Raw genomic sequence first — 20,925 nt, forward strand, 5'->3', positions numbered from 1 at the left:
TGGGGGACAGGAAAAAGAGGTCTGGAGCACATCTGTCCTCCTATGGACTCCTGTTGGGGACATCTAAGGTGAGTTCTAAGGGTAGGCCATGGTAGCTGGTGGGGTCCTTGGAAGTGTGGTGGTGGGGCTCATGTCATCAGCTGGCCTTTGGCAAGCCTTTACCTCAGAGAAGTACCCTTGTAGGTTTTCCTGACATAAACTCTACCTGAGCAGTTTCGAAATTTAGAGAATAAAAGCAAGTAGACGAATGCCTTCTGTGTCTTTGGGTACCAAAGTTTGTGTCCCACGCATCTTCTGTCTATAAATGCATAATACAGACATCGAATAACTGTAGATTGTGTGTGTGTGTGTGTGTGTGTGTGTGTGTGTGTGTGTGCGCGCGCACGCGCGCGCGATATTGATGCTGAGCGTCTGCCTCACTCCCCACCTTATGATTTAAGGCAGGGTTTCTCGATGAATCTAGAACTCACTGATTTTGCCAATCTGGTTGGTTATCAAGCCCCAGAAGTCTTCCTGCTTGCTTCTCACAAAGACGGGATTGTTGACACATCCACACCCTCTTTTTTACAGGGGTGTTGGGGATCCAAGCCCAGGCCTATGTGCTCACACAGCCATGTGCTCTGTAGCCATCTCCTGAGCACCCCCCCCACACACACGCACACACAGAAATCCTGTTCTTACAGGATTTGTTTCCCTTAGAAATAAGCTTGGTATCGTGTGATTCAGAGCTAACTCCTCATCTTGGATGTTAAGAATGTTTTAAATATTTTTGGCTTTCATATTTCATAATTTAATATCTGCTACATTTACAAAACCGTATGTGAAGGAAGTGTGAGTTCTGACGGACTCCTCCCACCAGCACCAGCCTGCTGGCAATTGCTATGTGTGCCTCCCCTGGCCCTTCATCCCCACTGCAGAGGCATTACCCGCCTGGATCTGAGGCTTGTAAGTCCATCTTTACACAGCTTCTGTGAACTGCCACCTGCTCCTATCACAGTGAAGGTCTTCATAGGTAGGAAGCTCACTGGCCCACGATGGGAAAGACATTGTTGAGCTGAGGAACAAGGCCATCTTCTCACTCGGACAGTGTTAGGGCTACAGTGCAGGGACTGGTCTTGTAGACCTCTGTGACTAAGAGAAAGGATCAGGACACAGACAAGAGGTGGGGGTTGGTCTGTTTACTAGAGTAAGCACGTGCTGACCTGTTTGCTAAGCACCAACAGCAGTCAATCAACAGCCTTGCCTCCACAGTGTCTGTGTTCAGAGGACTCAAGGGGGAAGCTGATCGCGAAAGCTCCGTTAACAAATAATACCGATTTTCTCTCTGCCTGGTGCTTCTGGAGAGCACACATAGAAATCATGCCCCGACTAGTAAGGTTGAAAATGGAGGACAGTAAGACTCAGACAGTCATAAAGAATGACTCTGGCATTATCAAAAAAAAAAAAAAAAAAAACCCAAGCCAGCTGGGTATCGTGCTACATGCCACATCCGCACTCCCGACACTCTAGAGGCTGAGACAGGAGGATTGAGAATTGTCTAGGCCAGTCGGAGCTAACCAGAAATTCAACAACAAAAACCAGACAAAACTACTACTGGCGAGGATGCTGTGAAAAGGGACCCCTTCTCACTCTGTATAGTCAATGAGGATGAAAGTGACCCAGCACAGGAATTACGGAAACAGCAGCGAGAAGCCAGTACACACTAAGGAGTAGGACTCCCCTGTGAGCTGGTAATCTCACTGCTAGGTGTTTGTGCAAACGAAGTGAACCCAGTGTGTTGGAGAGATTCATGCATAACTGAAATTACGGGGGCACTACCTTTATGGCATCAACAACTGGGCAGAAGTACCCCCAGTTAGGTCATAATAACTTTTTACTTAACCCAAAGCTGTGCAAGCCTGGGAAGGCCACTTTGCCTCTCTAACCTCATCCTCTCTGTGTTATAAATCAGCCCATCATGCCTTCTGCAGACGGTGCTGACCAAGCAGCAGCTGCCCCTTGGTGTACAGTGATGTATCAGGCCGCAGTGGAAGTGGAGAAGCTGAGCTGGCTGCTGGTCCAGGCATCCAGGCAGGTGTGTCAGTGTAAGCCAGACAACCCACACCCCAGGCTGGCCTTGGTCTCCATCCACAACAATCCTGCAGGGCCGCACGCCATTTCCCACAAGTGTCTGGGAATATAGGCCAGACCCTGGTTGGCCCGAAGGCTTGGCAGGGCTCCTGATCTGCTGCTGCAGTGCCTGGCCTCTGCTGCCTCCTGCGAACGTCACCCTCCATACGCCATGGCCAGGCCTACTTCCCAGGAGAGAACAAAAGCCTGAGCAGGCTCACTGTGGCTACACAAGTCGTGCTCAGTGTGTTCAATATGGAAGCTCAAACTGGTATCAGCGGAGACCCAAGCCCTGTCCAGGACTGCAACGGTCACCACTGCGATGAAGGCTGAATATGCTTGCAGGGCATGATGGTGTCCGTGTCCCAACGATCTGGAATCTAAGGTGAAGGGAAAGCTATGAAGGACCACACGAGCCCACAGCAATACTCAGATCTGGGAGACCTGGGGCCTTCCTTCCCAGCCCTTCTGTTCTTTAAGAGCAGCCCGGTGGGCCTGCGTTACTAGGTAGGTCGGATGCAATCACAGAGGCAGAGACACTAAAGAAGGTTCCCTTGACGGTTTGGAAGAATGATAGGGACACATGCCAAGGAACGTACACGGACTCTGAAAATGTTCAGAAGGAAGCAGTCATACTGACACCTTGACTACAACCCAGGAAAATTCAGTTTAGACTTTTTGACCTTCAGAGCTTTGACGAGAAAAAATAATATTAAATGCGTGTTGCCCTAAGTTGCTGTCTAGGGAAGTTTGTTAAAGCAGTAACATGAATGAGTCCAGGAGAGCCCTTGCAGTACTGCTAAAGCCTGCTGACACCTCCTCCTACTGTCATGGAGTCAGTCACCCTTGTTGGTGCAGGACAGACAGACAAGGTGGCTGTCAGTTTTACCAGATCACACTGCTTTGCATGTAAGACCTGAGGAGTGTTGCTCACAGTAAGTGTTCTATCACGGCACGTGTGAGATTTGACTGGGGAACTGAGCCCTCTGTGTCCTCAGCACAAATCAGACGCCTAACTTGTCATTTAAGGTCCTCTGAATGGCTGACAGGCTACAAGGAGTGCTCCCTCCAAGGGTCTCCATGATCATGCCCTGTGAATCACCTAAAGCAGACAGGCCACCCTGTGCATGGCGAGTGACTCTCCTAGGACACAGCTTTCTTCACCGTGCTCCTGTCAAGCAATGTTTACCATCTGCTTGAATGTCTCGTGCAGTGGAGGTGCTCAGAGTCTGCAAGCTGGTTCCAAGGGTGGTGCTGTGGTTTGGTTTTGGTTCCTTCCCAACAGGAAGGCATGCTGGAGTTAAACCATGGCGAGGGGTAAAAGAGGCACAAGCTTAACCCAACTGTGACGTTTAGAGCGAGATACTTGGTCAGGAGCGAAGCCCCCGTGACTGAATGTTCCTGAGAATCCTGACGTGATACATGCAGTGCACACATGCCCCTCTCTATGTGCTGCCTTGGGACTGTGATTGGGGGGGGGAAGGCTATCAGGTGTGGGCAACAGACCTTGCATCTATAGTTAAGACTGAGTCAAAACAAACCTTTTGTTTAATAGCTAACCCTGTGACACCACATTCCCAAAAGCAGAAGACAGACAAGGACACGTGGTAAGTCCACCCTTAGGAGAGGCAGATGTGGCTTGTGAACCTTGGCCACTCTGCTCTCTGGGATGACGGACGCCTGACACACTCCCATCTGACACCACCCCTCGGCGGGCCTGGACACGGGCAGATATGGTACTCCACCAAATCGCCACCAACTGCAGAGGGGCCTTTCTCCGCCTTGTCCCAGGATGACATAAAGATGTGCTGCTTGGATGTCACGTGTACTAATGAATTCCACCTCCACGTATCAGTAAAAGCTGACGCTGGCTTCTTACAGGATGTATTTTGTTTCTTTTCCACGACTGGGGCCCCTTCAAGGTCTCTGGGGCAATCAACGCTGCTTCCCTCTCAGAGCTCTCAGTGGTGACGTCACGAGCGACGGGCATTTTCTTTTTCCTGTCAAGTATTTTTAAAGCCTCCAAGACCCTTTCCTTACACAACTGTTTATGGAAGCAGACCCACCCTAGGGTTGCTGCTCTCTTCGGAAGTTCCTACACAGTAAGGGAACACTGCCAAGGAGGTGAACTACACTGTCCTGGGGCAAGACTCCAACTGAGAACCGGCTACAAGGACCGCGTGCCAACACATGCTTCAGGATGACGTGTTTATGGTTGTTAACATGTCTGGGTGCTTTCAACACACATGCCTCTCCTAATCTTAGCAAAGTGTCTACAGGGTATGTAGCTTCAGGAAAACCCATCATCAACTGAAATGCCTTATTTTTCAGTATTTAGAATCTCTTAGGGGGTTCTACTTACAGATACAGATTAAAATGGCTCACAGCATGGGTGCCACTGCATCCTCTTGGATCAAAAGGTGGATATGGGCCTCAACCGGGTCTTCTCCCCGGTCTTCTCCCCGCCACCCCAACTCTGTCCATATGCTACTGTTGATACAGACCATGGGGGACAGACCCAGTCACATCCTGACCCTGCTGGCTGTTAGTTTCCACTGCTGGCATCCAGGAGCAGCCACAGACAATTAGATTTGGCCTCTGGTGTTGACAAATACCAGATCTCTTGCCTCTCCCCTAGGCAGTGAATTTTGGCCTGTAACCAGCCGGAGAACTTCTGTGGCTAGAAATAGACATTTTCTAGAATCCTAGACAAAGGGTGGCTGTATCCAAGGAGAGTGTAGGTGCTTATGGGAGTGCTGTCCCTTGGGTCGGAAGCATCCTCCAGGTGTCCATGTGGCAGTATTCATAGATGGCAGAGCCTAAGTCTTCAGGTCCTGGTGCTGTGCCCATCAAGGGCACAGTGGAAACCTGGCATGTGCCCCCTCCCCTCCCACCCCCATACCCCCTTCCTCCCTAGCTTATGAAAGAGGTGAATGGCAATGCTCCCCCCATTCCCTCTTGATATGACATAGGCTTACAGTGAAGGAACTAACTGGCTATGGTTGACCCTATGAAACCGTGAGCCAAGACCCCTTCTCTGAGCTGACTATTCTATTTGTTACAGTGACAGGTAAAATAAAGGAAGGCTGAAGGAAGCTTGTAACGCTCTGGATACACAGGCATCACATCTGTCCACTGACCTTTAGTTAATGAGCTCAATGAAGCCCCACAAGACAGGATAGAACATACAGAAGAGAATCTACCCTTGTTCAAAGCTCCCAAGCTGAGATTCTGCCTCTCCCAATCAGCGGCTGCAGTTTCTCCAGATTTTAGCTTCTGCCCCTTTAACAGAACCTCTGCAGACCATGCCCCTCAATTGAATCACCTAGGCAAATAAAATAATGAATCATAAATTTTATTTCAAAATGTAAACGTCACTAAACATGCATACATGTTAAAACAATAAAATTTACAATTTCATTAATTTTTTTCTTTTGCATAGGACATTACAATATAGAATCTATGCCTTACAAAATACATAACAAAGTTTTATCCGAGCAAGCCAAGGCCAGATTGGGAACTGTACAACTGTAATACTTCACTGTAGTGATCCAGGAAAGACGGAACATGGCCTTTGGAAGCATGTTGGGAGCTAGGTTTAAAAAAAAAAAAAAAGTTCCTATGGAAAAGGAAACTGGGAACTGGATGGAAATGGCCTTGGACCCTTGGATTTTGCCTTGGGATTTTGGCAAAGGATCCCACAGAAGTTCCACTGATGGCTTCTGGCTTCGGGTGGGAAGCAGTCACCTGGGGCTGTCCAACAAAACCACAGCAGGGATTTCCAGTCACCAAGGAAGGACAGGAGCTCTGACCCCACAATGCATAGTGGCTCAGCAGGGAGCCTTGTGGTACTGTCCATGGGGTCCCCACACTGGACACCCGGGGCCTCTCCAGTGTGCAATGGGGCAAGAGAAAGATCCTTTCACCCACGTACTAGGGTAGACATTGTGAGTCAGGTATGCCACTGGAGCGGATGACCAGGCAGTGTCTGAGTCACAAAAGATGTAGCTACTCCTGGGGGAGGAATTCTCCTAAGTCTAGGCTCTCGGCCCTGAGACCGGCAACCCGGCCCACAAGCATTCGGAATGAGCACAGGCAGCTGATCTGCAGTAAGTACTCTAGGGAAACGGTGGAAAGAAAACCCCACCCTCACGCCTGACCTACGTTTCCTGCCCACCCCCAGTAATGTGGGGGGAGGTGTCTTCTCTGCCATCCTGTTTGTTTCTAAATAAAAGTAGTGAAGTTTTAAAGCTGTGTGAGATGGGGGAGGTGGGGGGGGAGGGGAACGACATTATGATTGGACTGGGCTAAAGAGTTCCAGAGCAAGTCCACTAACCCTGTAGGGGTCAAGGAAACCAAGCAAGCTTCCCTTCCCTGGTGGTCTGGGGCCTCTCCCTCAGCAGTGCTCCGGCTTGTATCAGCAGTGCACTGGACTGTGCATCCATGGTCGGGTTCAAAATTCTCTGCACAGTGTCCAGGACAAACCTTCGAAGACTCGGAATCAGGAGAATTAGTCATAGGACCTGGCTTTTCCTAGTGCCATCCTGATTTCAAAACAGTGAGTCAAACATCTGGATTTTAGCTTTGAAAGATGCAGGCACCAGGACAGACAGACGGAAACTCTGGGCAGGAAAAAAAAAAAAAGTGGGTGACCTACAAAGCATTTCTTACTGATCACAACATGGCTACACATGAACCTTCCAGCACTGTCTCTGACCAAATGACCTTCTGTGAAGGGGAGAGGGGTGGAGGTTGGGGACAATCGGTAACACCTGTCAGAAGTCAAAATAGGTAGCCTTGTAAACAAAGCCACAGTCAGGAGCTGAGACGTGAGGCCAGCTGCTGCTCAGTTTAGCCTCACAGGACGGTGCCCCTGCTTGGTGGAGATCCCAGACGAAGCCTCTAGGAAATGCCGACCCTGTGCAGTCCATCATAGCACCTGCTTCTGGCAAGAAAAGGGCCAGTCTTCTGGACGGAGCAGACGGGGCGGGGAGGCATTAGTCTTGAAAGGTAGCCTCTCTGTTCTGCCACATTTCTCTTGGGACCACAGAATATCACCTTCCCTCATCCACCCCCACATCTAACATCCTCACTGGGGTCGCCAGGATGCAAGATTTTGCACCTCGAGGCTGCACTCTGGTGAATCCTTCCCTTGCCCCAATGCTGGCCTTGGAACAAGGTTGCGATGGTGTGGGCTGGAGGTGGGGAGCCTTTGTATCTCAGGTCCTGTGAGTGGGGGGCCGTGGCAGGACACAGGTAGGGCACCTCCAGGACCACACTCCCATAGAGGGCATCACTGTCCATCCCTACGTAGCACCCATCAAGAGAGAACCGAAGGCCCTCTTTGGAAAGGGCTATTTTCTGTATGGCTGTAGGATTCAGTAGGCATCTGGGGAACAGACAGTGGCCCCGTGATATGGCTGATACAAAGAGGGACTTTCTCATTTGGGACATGAGCTAAACTCCAGCCCCTTGATGGCTGAAGTCCAGAGCTCCTCTTAGACGCTGCTGTAGGGAACTCTCCCTTCACTCAGGCACTTTCATTGTGGGATCTCATCTTCCCATCCCGAAAATAAAGATTTGACTTTTCAGTATTATTCCTGGGCACCCTATGGGTTCCTCAAGTCAAATTGAAACCAGGAAATATGGCCATAAACCGCAAAAACTCAAAGATCCTGCAACAGACCCGGGCTGGGAAGACAGTGCATCTCAGAAGGCGTCCCTTGTTTATGACAAGATGGGAACCTAACGAGAAGCCACTGGAACTGAATCTAGTCACGTTCCTTCCTCCCTCCCACCCCTTGATGAGATGAACTGAAGCCCCAGATGATATGGGGGGGGGTCCACGAGGGGTGCCCTGGCCCCATGAAGGACCACACCCTGCCATTAAAGGAGAACCACTTTGGGAATGAAGACACGTTCATTTGCCAAAAATAGCCAAGGCCTGCATATTTCTGTCTTAAGGCAACGTTACCCTTCCATCTATCAGACGGAACAGCCCTGGGTCATTCAGGGGAGAATTAAATTAAGTGCTCTCTTTGGAAACAGCCTACGCCCGCTTTCCCTCCCCCCCCCAACCCGCTCTAAAACAAACCAGCTCTTTCTTTTATTCCAACATGGTGGGGCTTAGAGTCCTTTTACCCTTCCTCTGGGCAGACAGTGGTGGAGTTAGAAAGTCTCCTGCTGTGACTCTGTGGGTAGGTTGGTCACAAGGAGACACCTTGGCTAGCCTTTGGGGCACACTGCTGCCTCTGTCTTCAGAGCTGTGGATGTAGGTGCACCAAAGGACTTTGGAATAAAATTCCTGAATCTGGAATGTGAATTCCTGAGACATGAAATGTGTTCAGAGTGTGGCTTTCTCTGCCTCACACAAATGACTTTGGGAGGGACTACACTTTGGAACTCAGCAATGAAGATCGCCACATCCCAAGCACCCAGGGTTCCCTTCAGTCAAGGCCCCGACCACATACCCCGTTCTCTTCCCCAGATGAAATGCAAACATAGCTGTTACCAGCTTTGCACTGGACTAGGGCAGGGACCATCCCCACCCACTGTGCCTGCTCTGGGCAACAACAATACCACAGCCTAACTCAGCACCTACTGTGCCACCAGAAGCCACCATATGCCATTAGCCTCTCACAGCTGACATAGGTAGTTAGAAAGGGGTGCCCAAGATCCACATGGGAGCCATATGACAACAGCCAGAGACTGGAGACTTGGCTGGGCATGGTCTCTGGGTTTTCCCTGTGCTGAACCCCACAACTGTGTGAGGGTTGGGGTGGAGGCAGAATGGCCACAACCAAGGCACACTGGGCCCAGGAAGCCCATCTACGACCCTCTGAGTCACAGGGGCCGATCCTCCACATCAGAATGAAGAGAGGTCTCTGTAAGATAACACAAGTCCATCCCAAACCCACCCACCACCCAATACATACTCGAGCTCACACACACACACACACACACACACACACACACACACACACACACAGAGTCCTGGGGCCTTGTGTTCCTAGGCCCCAGTTCTTGGGAGAAGGGGAAGAAATGCCTGGGCCTCTGCAGGGTGGGAGTAGATGACACTCCAAGTATCTGCAAAGGAGCAACCAGAACATGGTCTTGCTGATGAGGCCCAGCACCTGAAGCCAATGCAGCCCAGGTCTGGACTCCAGAAGAAACAGGACAGGCCTGGCTTGGACTCCTGCTGTCCTACCAGCAGGCCACCCACCCCTGCCCTAACCCACACTGCAGACTGGGTGTGGTTTCGGTGCTCCCAGGCAGGGCAGGCAGGAGAGGAAAGTGGGTAATGCAACAGTGTGGAACTGTGGGTTTGCTAAGTCTGTACCCAAGGTTCAGAGAAAGTGGTTCCCGCAATTTTCGTACGGCACCTCCCAGAGCAGCAGAATCCTTGTCTCTCCAATAGCAACTCCTGCAGTGCTGCTCAGAGGAGGAGTCGGCTGGCGATGCCTTTGCCATGGCCAGTCCTGTGGGATATGTGCATGCTGCCACACACACAGACTAAGAGGCAGAGGGGTCGTGGTGGTCCTGTCCAGGTGGCCCGGGGCACGAGAGCTTAGGGAGCTGATTAAACAACAGCAATTTGGGGGTGGGGGGAGCAGTTTCAGTACAATGTGCCCAGGGCACTGTTTCCCAGTCTGAGAACATGGCGTGATAGTGAAGGGTCCCAGGTGCCTTCGTGTAGGGCAGGCAGGGCCCAGCTGCCTCCGTGGGTTGTTGGCAACAATGAGGTGCCAATCCAGGCAGGGTTTGCATCTGGCCTCCATTTCCCCAAGGCCTTCTGGAGGCAGGTAGGCAGGCAGACAGGCAGGACCAGCCTTAGAAGGCAGATATCCTCCAGAGTTCCACAGGCAAAGGCTCCCATGGTCTGTCCTGGCTTACCACATCCCTGTGAGGTGGCCAGTCCCTCGGGCCCACCTGTGCTCTAAGCCAGGCCAAGGGGGCAGAGGACCGCAACTGAGTGGTAGGCAGGAGAGGGTCACAGGCCTCTGGGGGTCTGCTTCACAAACACAATATCAGTGACCACATCTGTTTCCAGCTGTCCTGTTCTGCCCCAATGTAATCCTAAACCTCACAGAAAACTCCAGAGTGCAAATCTATGTACAAAGTAAGGCGGCAGAAAGGCATGCATGCCCTCACTGACCTCGTGGACCGCGTTCATCCCTGAGAAAGGGGGGAGGGGTTTCCAACACCACTGAATCTCAACTTCGTGGATAGCTGTATTGTGCAATTTGTGGGTGGTGTTTTTGTTTTGTTTTGTTTTGTTTTTTTTGAGAAAAATTTTTTTTCCTTTTTTGTTAAAAATTGACACCTGAGGTGAAGAAAACTGTTTTGCTGTGGACTTCTCAAGTTCGCTCAGCTTTCCTATTACCAAAGGGGCGAGGAGGCGCGGTCCGGGTGCGGGTGCTCAGGGTGAGCTGGCCGGGCTGATGGTGGGGCTGCTGGCATCCGAGCGGCTGTAGTCGCTGAGCGAGCCGGTCCTCGAGCCCCCGCCACGCCGCTGCAGCATGCCGGGATGGAAGTTGGCGTGGCGGCGTGCGTGCTTCGTCAGGTGGTCGCTCCGCATGAAGCGCTTCTCGCAGATGGGGCAGCTGAACTTCTTCTCGCCCGTGTGCGTGCGATAGTGTCGGGCCAGCTCGTCGGAGCGCGCGAACTTCTTGTTGCACTCCTGCCAGCTGCAGGCGAAGGGCCTCTCACCTGCGGGTGACAGAACAGAGGTAAGTCTGGGCCATGCCCCACCGCCTACAGGCCACCGACTCTCTGTCCTCCGAGGCCTATCTTCCCGTCCTGCACCGAGCCCTCCGCCCACGCCCAAGATGGAAGCAGATGATGTCTGAGGAAGGAAGGACGACAGGGCCAATCCTGGCAGCGGATCCCAGACGACCATGGCGTGCCAACCAAAGCTCTCAGGGAGCCAGTGGTGCTCAGGCCTGGGTGAGGAGTAGGAAGGGAGTGCAAGGTCATGGGATACTCTTCCTCAACTTGTCTAGGAAGGAAGGGTCAAACACAGCCTGCTGCTTTTGCTCCAGAGGCCCTATGGCGGGCCAGGGATGTATCAAACTTCCGACAGGCTCTAGGAGACTCAAAGCAGGATGGCAGACAACAATGACGACGCAGAAAAGCCCAGGAGAGGCCTACACAGGTGTGAAGGAGGCCAACCAGTGTAGGACACATAAAGGTACTTGCTTCATCAAGCCCGATAACCTGAGTTCCAGCCCCAGAACCACAAGGCAGAGGGAACCAATTCCCAAAAATCACCTTCTGGTCTTTACATGTGCATGCCGTTCAGATGCATCACCATATTCCAATTTTTTTTTTTCAAAAAAGAAAGGATGTTTAGATACAATTTTAAAAATACTTAACCCAACCACAGTCAAAGAAACGGGAATGTTGGATACACTGCTAACTGGTCCCAGAGGAGGGGGGTCGAGTGAAAAATGTTACAAGCTGACTTCATCCTCAGACATTAACAAGGCCTATCAATCTCTGGCATTACATGGGTCAGGCTAAACCCAGTCTACACCAGGCAAGTTCCCAACTGCTTGCAGCAGGATGAGCAATGAAAAGATATAGTCAAACCCTAACTACCACCACCTCCACCCCGAACCTGTGAGGTGGCCTAATTAAGAAGGAGAAAAAAAAAAACAACCTCTTTGTAGATATATTAGGGAAAGATCTTGAGATGAAACTACAAGTTACACAAGAGGGAAGCTCAGTGAAAGGGACATGGCGGTAGGAGACTGGACCATCTATAAGCTCTGGGTTGCTGGATCCAGCACTGGAAATGAGGAGAGAGGAGCAGGAAAGTGGATTCTCCATTGGAGCCTCCAGAAAGAACCACTCCTGCCAGTCAGTGTCTTGCTCTTAGATTTCTGGTTTCATTCAAGAAATCTGAAAAGTAAATTTCAGCTGCTTTTAGCTATGCACTTTGTGGTCACATGTTACAGCAGCTAACGGATATGCCAGCTCTCACAGAAAGGCCCCCGTGGTGATGCTGTACACAGTCAGCTCTGGCACCAGGCCTGGCATGTCCCAAATGTCTTATTCTTACTTTGTTATCCCCCGCTTAGATTGGGGTGGGGATGGGAGTTGGGTTCAGGGTGAAGTCAGAAACCACGGAACTGAGATAGCCCTGGATCCCTGTTCTTTTTTTTTTTTTTTTTTTTCCTTTTTTTCTTTTTTTCGGAGCTGGGGACCGAACCCAGGGCCTTGGGCTTGCTAGGCAAGTGTTCTACCACTGAGCTAAATCCCCAGCCCCTCTTGGGATCTTTCTGCTTGCACCCCTGGAAGCCTGTGAGATGGTTACACATGGTCCAAGTGATGTAATGTAAGGGCTTCGAGTAAGGGAAGCCTCTAAGGAGACAGCTTGCTTACAGAGAAGAAGGCAGGAAGGTCTTTCCCCACTCTCACTGAGTACACGCTCAAGATAGGACCCTCAGGACATAGTCCTCACCCCAAGAGATGATTGGCTTCCACCTGCTCCACTCTCTCTTCCTGCATCAGACCCTCCCCCCCCCCCCAAAAAAAAAACCCCTTAGGTCTGAACAGAAATTATAGGAGCTCAAGCTGGACGCTCACTCACAGTGGTAATATCCAAGGCTAGGAGACTGGCAGACACTACTATGAACAATGGAAGATGGGGGGGGGGCATAACACTTCACACTTCAGAGCTTCTAGTACTGTAACAGCCCCTGATAGGAATTGTATTTGAGAAAAACACAACACAAAACAAAAGCCAAGCACACATTCCAGTAGCTGTCCAGAAGTGAGGCCATCAAATTATCCCACGGCCTCTGGAATTTTCCACTGAACTCTTTATGAAGGGCAAAGGTAGCAGAGGTTACTGTAGTTAGCACAATTGTATCTCATGGCCCCATGAAAGGGTCTCAGGTGCCTACAGGAGGTAAAGCCCAGCATCACTCTGAAAGTGCTGTTCTGGAGACGGGCCTCAGGGTGGGGTGCCTGAACTGAAACCACAGAGGCGAGGGCAGGTAGCCCAGCATCATAGCCGGTGACCCACGTCCTGTGGGGTGGGCTCATCAACAGCCCCAGTATCCCCCACCGCGGGCTGGAATCCTGCATCTGCCCTCCAGTACAGCACAGCTAGCTGGCAAGGATACGGTGTGAAGGCACTGGCCCTCCCAAGTAAGGTAGCTGGATTAGAGAAAATAGATACCCATAGAAGTCTGGCCTTTTTGAAGAATCCCAAAGCTCGCCTCCTCCACCCCGGGAGCACCCCATTCTCAGAAGCTACAAGGGACCAGGGGACAGGGTGTTGAGTGACCAATACAGGTGTATATATGTGCCTGGGAGTGGGGGAGGTGACTGGAGGCACAGGGCTAGATGGGGATTAGGCTTTGAAAGGGGAATCTCATGGGAAGAAGGGAGCTGAGGACTGAATGTGAGCTTTGGGACTCGGTGAACAGGGAAGTAGAGGAAGGGAGACTGAAAGCCAACTGCTATAGGGGGCTGGGTCAAGGCTAGGCAGTGCTGGTGGCACAGGGTGGGGGGAGGTGCCTACACTGGCACAAGGGGCAGAAGCTACAGGCCAAGGGAAGGCTGGGAGGGAGCTACCACAGAGCCCCTATATGCAGGGTGTGGGGGAGGGGCGGGGCGGGGCTTAAGCCTTGAGGGAGGAGAGGGGGTACCTGTGCTCTGGGGTTTAGTGGGAGGTGGGAAAGGCCATGGGCATTTGGCGCGCCAGAGACACGGTTACATAAATGTTCCTTGGCGCCGCCGCGAGGCCGCTGGTAGCAGCAAGCAGTGCATGGCGCGGGCTGAGCGTGATTGCCTCATCTTATCAGGGAACACAACGTCCCCATATGCTCTTGCCCAAGCCACAGGCTTGGGCGGGAACAGCATGTTCTCTGTGAGGCCAGCCAGAGGAGGGGAAGCGACCGAGGAGGCTCTCCTCCCGCCAAAGCCCTCACTGGGATTGGGCGCGCACTGTCACGCAGCAGAAGGGCACAAGTGCTGCTGGCTTCCCAGAGCGTTCTAGCTCAGAGCCTGGAGCTGGGTCCTTCGGTCCAAAGGGCATAGCTCCCATTACCTAGCACCAGCCAGAGAGCTAAGCCTTACTGCCACTCACTCCTTGCCACCACGTGGGTGGGCGTCTTCCTGGCTCCAGCAGCACCTGCACAAACCATACTGCCTTTCTGCTTTGTGTGGACCTCTCCAGAGTAGCATGTGTTTTTAGAGAGAGACTTTTCTGCTGTCCCACCCCTGCCTCATGTATGCAGTGATAGTTGTGGAGAGGGGGTAGAGCAATCTCCTGTTTGACCTTGGTTTTTGGTTTACTGCCCAAGCCCCAGCATCCAACTGGAAGCCTACCTTGCTCTCTTACTGTGGAGGAAGAAGAGGGGGCCTGCAGATGATGCTCCACTGACCTGAAACTGCAGCTAAGATCGACTGAGCTTATGCAGTATTCCCAAATTATAAGATCCGCTCTCAGGAGGCATAAGGAATCTATGTGGGAGTCGGGAGGCAAATGGTCAGAGGCCTTTAAGAGACCCTACACCTTGCAGGCTCTCAGTCTTGGCTACTCCATACCAGAGTGGGCTGTCATTCCTTAGTAAAGAGATTTGGTCTGTAGTCACTGGCCTGGGGCCACTTTAGCTTCAACCTGAAGAATGCCTTGAAGTAGTCTTCACTCCAGGAAGGCTTGCTTGCCCTCCTAACATAGCTTAGCCAACAGCAAAGCATTTGGGTTGATCAACTGGAGACCTCCAAAAATTTCAGGTATATGGCCCCAGTGGGCTAGAAAGAATTGTTTCTGAATGGTGCATGGACTTACCCATCCCTCCAGGCTACATTTGGTTGGTGTCTTGGTCACTAATCTGCAGGTGACTTGTCTCCCCTACCCATGGAACAGGTGAGAGACCTATATACCCCAGGAGAATCAGGCTAATGGCAGAGCCAAAGCCATAGGTAGGACCCGTGACTCAGTCTGCACTGGGAGAGATGCATGCAGCAAGGAAGCTGTCTCCCCTACCCCCATCACTGCTGCTAATGCCTTGAGTCGCCATCTTACCTTTCTCAGTCACTGTGAGGGGCATGTGAGGGAACTTCCTGCAGGACACAAGTGGTGTATGCCTGAGCCAACTGGTGGTGGTAGGGCATGGAACAATGAGAAGACCTGCTGGCTACAGATGGAGTTCGAGCCCCTGGCCCCACTGCGGGCGCGCTGGCCTGCTGTTGCTGTTGTGGGAGCCAATGATCATATATTCTTACACTTGATCTCAGCCAAGAGACTAAGAAGTGACGATCACACAGGAGCCGTCAGGAAGCAGAAGGGAGACTGCCATTCAACCTCAATGTACCCTGGACTGATTTGTGTCTTGACAGTCTCTGCAGTGGAGGCCAGGGTATTTCCTGGAATTGGCTCTTTGGTTGTTGTAATTTGGTATGGAATAACTTGTTACTAAAATGAGTGTGGAAAATTAAGTTAGAAAAGCTCTATGAAGGAACCACCGTGTTTGAGGATATAACTGTGACAGCTAATAACTAGTTGCTGGGGTGGGCAGGAGGTCAGACCTGGACCCAAACAGAGTGGCAATTTCATCAGATATCACTTGTCCCTCACCAGCTCTATTTTTGAGGTTGATTTTATTTTATTTTTAAATATGTGTATGTTTATGTGTCTGTGTCTTGGTGAGTTGCAAGTGCCACTAGTGACCAGAAACTCAGGGTGGGGGGTGTTCCACAAAAGGCATTAAAACAATTAGTGTCTGTAAGGGTTCACACCACGCTTCATACATTAAACTAGAATCAATTGTACACAGCATCAGTACAACACATGGCCCTCCATAAACAGACACAACTTTTATGCAGTAGTTCAAATTTCGAAAATTAAGATAAAGTTTAAGTTGTCAAAGATTTGAACGTGAAAGATGAAACCATGAATGTTCTGTGAGAACTGTTTTATAAATCAAAGTCCAGAAGCCATGAAAGAAAAGACTGATTGATAACTGGACTACATAGAATGTCATGGACAGGGGTTGGGGATTTAGCTCAGTGGTAGAGTGCTTGCCTAGCAAGTGCAAGGCCCTGGGTTCGGTCCCCAGCTCCAAAAAAAAAAGAAAAAAAAAAAAAAAAGAATGTCATGGACAAAGTCATTATAAACAAAGGTAAAAAGTAAGTGACAAACAGGAACACATGCATGTGAAGCTCATTCTCTTCAATACAGAGAGTTCATGGAAACTGGGAGAGCCAGTGGAAAACCGGGCAGACACAGTTCATAAAGAGAACACAGTGGGTCTCTCAAACAACCCCTGAGGTTCCCCCGACCACGATGTCAAGGCAAAGGATTCCACTGAAATGTACTTTTTATTCACCAGATGGTCAGGCTACAGGGACACTGCCATTCTGTCCCTCTGCTCAGGACAACTGTGAAAAGCTCCTCTCTGGGAGACTGGCGACATTAGAAAGATTATAAATGTGGCTGCTGAGACGATGGCAGCTCAGGATCAGCCCATTACGGGAGAGGACCAGCCCCCACTGTTGCATTTTTAAACACTGCATCATATTCTTCAACCCTCTAAACCTTTCCGTGCCTAACCTACAAATGTGTACACACCTGTGTACTTATAGAACGCACCCACACCCGAATGATCAGCACAACTGAAGCCCAGAAATAAGCAGCACTTTTCAATAGATGGATAAGGAAACTATGGAACACATATACCACAGAAAGTGGGTGTTCTTTGTGGACTGCTACAGACAGGCTACCAAGTTTCACAGAAGTGAGAAAGACCAGGCCCAGCACAAATGCCCGAACCATTTGGATAAACAGTATGGAGTTGCAGAAGCACCTACCTGTCTGTGCAGAAGTGAGCACTGGCTCTCTTGAACAGACAGAAGACAGGAAAGACAGAAAAACAACTTAACCCAAGCCAAGCTCCCCCACTCCTCAAATAATCTGTAAGGTAACTAACTACAGAATGATCTAATCATGATGGGGTTGGCAAGATGCTACAGCGGGTAAAAGCCCTTCCCGTGCCAACCGGACAACATGAATCAGATTCTTGGACCCCACAGTCAAAGGAGAGCCCAGTAGAAGGAGGGCCCCCACAAGCTGCCCTCTAACCTCCACATGCGTGCTGTGGCATGAACGCTGCTGTGTACATGCACATACAATATACAATAAAAAATTAAAAATAGAAGATCCTACTCATGGGTGATGTAAACTTAAAAACCAGACGTCGGGGCTGTGAGAACAGCTCATGTGCCTCTTGCCTAGCGCATGGGCCCCGAGCTGCACTTCCAGCATGACAAAATATAAGAATAAGAGTTAGACTTTAAATACTTTTAGCAGGACGTGGCACCCTTGTGTCTGTGATTCCAGCATTTTGGGGATAGGGAGGCTGAGACTCCATTTAAGCAGGCCTAGGCTATCCAGTGGGTTGCAGGCCAAGCTGGGCTCATATAAAACACTGTACCAGTAATAAACAATAGTAATTTATCTGCACACTCCTGGCCAAGCTCCCATGTTGGTTCATTTGCATTCTAGTGTGTACAACATCTGTCCCTCACCAGCCTTCTCTGTTTTTAATTATGTGTATGTATGTTTGTGTGTCTGTGTCTATGCCGTGAGTGCAGGTGCCACTGGTGGTTGGAAACTCAGATGCTGGTTATTAACATGCTGCCTAATGTGTGTTCCAGGAAACCAACTTAGGTCCCCTGTTCTTAACCACGGAGCCATCTCTCCTGACCAACCAGCTCTCTTAACATGAGTATCACTGAGGAGATTCTCTTAAAGCCATATGGGAGGGGGAGAGGGGAAGCGCTGCTTAGATTAGGAGAAACTCCAAAGGTCCACGAAGTACAACTCCTAATTATAGGAGCTGTTCTAAGGCAAGGCTCCATGCTTTAGAGACCCTGAATCATCCAGCAAGTGATTCTGTTCAAGGGCATCCCTGGATAAAGGACTTGACAGGCAATCCAGAATAGGTCCCTTCAAGACAATGTTTGAAAACCTGCCTGTGTGTATGGCAGGTGCTGGCAGCCTAGAGGCCAAGTCCTACCCACCACCATTATATACATCCCAACATCCATCAAAGCAGGAGAACTGGCTTCTCTGTATCAGCCAGAGAATGGCGGGCACCACGGATACAGCAGACTTCTGGGAAACAGTTCACTCTTAGACCAAAAAGAAAAGGGCAAATGGGAGGGCCACAGGCACAAAGAGGACCCTGGGTACTTCCTCTGGTAGAGTGGGCTAAGGTTGTGATGTCTGGGACAGCCCCGGCTAACAGCAGCTGCTTTCAGAGATCTGTGGTGACTCCCAGAGAATCTCCTGCTGTTCATTACACGCAAGCCCTGTGCCTACCTGGGGATGAGGGTAGAGGACACACCCCCTGTGCAAAAGAAACTCTTCCATGGCACCAAGGCCTCAGGGCTGGGTGAGGCATAGTGATGGGGTATGCCAGCTGCACTGCTGGCAGCTCCACCCCACATCCCCAGGACCCTGTAAGCAGCTGCGAGAAGGGTACCTCTGTGCTTTAGGTAATCAATGTGCCTCTTTCTCTTGCCTCTTCTTGTACACCCCACCCGTACCCCTGGTGCCTCCTAGACGCTTTTGCTCTCAGATATCCCGCCCCAATGGAGGAGCCACCAACAGTGGGTCAGCTCTACCTTTACGTCAAGCCGGCTCAGCCGACTCTTCCTCAGATGGTGAGTCAATGCCCATCAGAGCTGGGCCTCAAAGGCCAGATTTTGCCTAGAAATGAATCTGCCTACCCTTCCTTACCACAGCAGTGCTGTCAACAGATGCTACAGCTTGCTGCCTGCACGGTCGGATCACAGGTGAAGAGAGGACCAGAGGAAACCAGTGCCCCCATCTGACCCACGAATGGGGGCTGAGCAGTACCAGTCTGAGGTACCTGGTTCTGAACCTTCCAGATCCAACCCACAGCACCCTGTCACTTCAGGCTTTGAAAGCAAGGCTAGCAGCTACTTCAGAGCAGGTTGTAGCAGCTGGCTAATCAAAGTCAGCCTGAGAGGTAAGCGCCCCTGCAGGAACAATCCCAGGCCAGGGCCACCAGTCACCAATGTGCCTGCTGCAGCAGACAACACCTAGCATCTGGGGGAGGCTGAAAGGGATACCTCAAAGTCTTGAACCTGCCCTGCCCCAACTGACACAGAGGGTTCTAAATTAACCGGGAGGAGGGAGGGAGGTCCCATGAAATTGCTGGCAGGACACAATAAAACAATTTACCCAGAGTTGACTTCATAAAGCAAACACATCGGAACTGCCTTTTTTTTTTTTTTTTTTTTAAATCATGGGGCCTGGCTATTTGGTTTTTTATTTTAAAGGAAAAAAAAAAAGGAGTGGGGGGGGGGGCTCTGTCATTTCTGGAACAGCTGCTGAGCAGTAGGACTCCTGCTTCACACCCTCAAGGCCAGCCAGCCAATCTCTCCCTTACAGGATCACAGACCCACTGACCCAACAGACGTCTCCAGTTACTGGCAACTTACACCCAGCATTTTCTGGGAAAACCATCGTGTTCAAAGGTCTAGGCTGAGAACAGGCTTTCCTGCAAAATCTCCATACACAGGTATAGACCTTCAGCTCTGCCTGCAGCTGCTCCCAAGTTTGGGAATTCTGCTCAGGAAGCCCTTTAAGAAATTCCAGGCCCTGGGGTTGGGGATTTAGCTCAGTGGTAGAGTGCTTGCCTAGGAAGCGCAAGGCCCAGGGTTCGGTCCCCAGCTCCGGAAAAAAAAAAAAAAAAAAAAAAAAAGAACAAAAAAAAAAAAAATTCCAGGCCCAGCCAGCCCTGCCCAGTGTTTCCACACAGCCCCTTCCTCCTTGAACCCCGTTTCCTATTTGCCCTCCACCCTATTTCCTATGCCCTTTGCCCCCCTGCCCTGGGGCAGGACCCTAAGGGAGCTGATTCAAGAGACACCACCCAGGGAGGAAGGAAGGCAGGTGCTTCGGTCTGTACACCCAGGACTGGAAAGACCTTTCCACTGTAGCTTTGCAAGGGATTCTATGACCCAGGCCTACCTGGGTCTGCTGCTGCTAAGGGAGGTTCGGTGACAGCAGGACAACTCCCAGAGCTGGAAGTTTGTCCCAAATCCTGCCCCTCCTCCAGTAAGTCTCTGGTTGGAGGTGGCACTCCATGCTCTGTGGCATCTACAGTTGCTTCATTCATCTGGAGGAGGGGTAGGGTGTGTGTGGGTGGAAGCTCATGGAATTGTCTAATGTTTTCACAAGCCACAGACAAGGTTTAAACACAGCAAAACTCTTGAAGCCATGTTTGGATGCAGGCAAGCTTCATATCTAAGGAGTACCAAAGTATGTATGTACTCTATGAGCACAGCAGAGAAACATGGAGTATTCTGGGGTACAGATAAGGAGTAAGTATGATTGTCCCTTCTGAAATTCTTGAATTGTCAACTGAACTGGTTCAGGCAGTCATAAAGAATATAACAACACTCTACACAAAGCCACATATATACCTGCACGTGTGTGCGTGCGTGCAAACACACACACACACACACACACACACACACACACACACACACACACACACACACAAATCTCCCGCTCCCAAACAGGGCTGTTTCCACCAAACTGTCACCCCCAAACTAAACAAGGAAGTAACACTCATTTGCACACTTGCCTAGAGAGGGCAATAGGACCACATGCCAGACATTTCATAATAGTGTTTCCCCTCCTTTAACTAAGGGTTGCAAAACACATTTGAAAATTTCCGTTTCTATGAACCCCTATAAGACAGTAATAATTCAACACCCTTGGTTTCTGCCAGGAGACTAGCAACCATCACAGACAGGCTCTCCCAG

The 20,925-nt window shown here is 50.6% G+C and overlaps 1 protein-coding gene across 1 annotated transcript in view; it reads right to left on the reverse strand.

Annotated features, from left to right (window-relative positions):
* Positions 1 to 10,401: 10,401 nt before the first annotated feature.
* Positions 10,402 to 20,925, reverse strand: part of Klf13 (KLF transcription factor 13) — a 43,682-nt gene continuing 33,158 nt past the window's right edge. The window contains 1 exon segment of the mRNA NM_001438265.1: positions 10,402 to 10,818. Coding sequence (NP_001425194.1) covers positions 10,529 to 10,818 — 290 coding nt within the window. The 3' untranslated portion in view covers positions 10,402 to 10,528.

The sequence above is a fragment of the Rattus norvegicus genome, chromosome 1 (assembly GCF_021556685.1).
Source record: "Rattus norvegicus strain SHRSP/BbbUtx chromosome 1, alternate assembly SHRSP_T2T, whole genome shotgun sequence".
NCBI classification, from domain to species: Eukaryota; Metazoa; Chordata; class Mammalia; order Rodentia; family Muridae; genus Rattus; species Rattus norvegicus.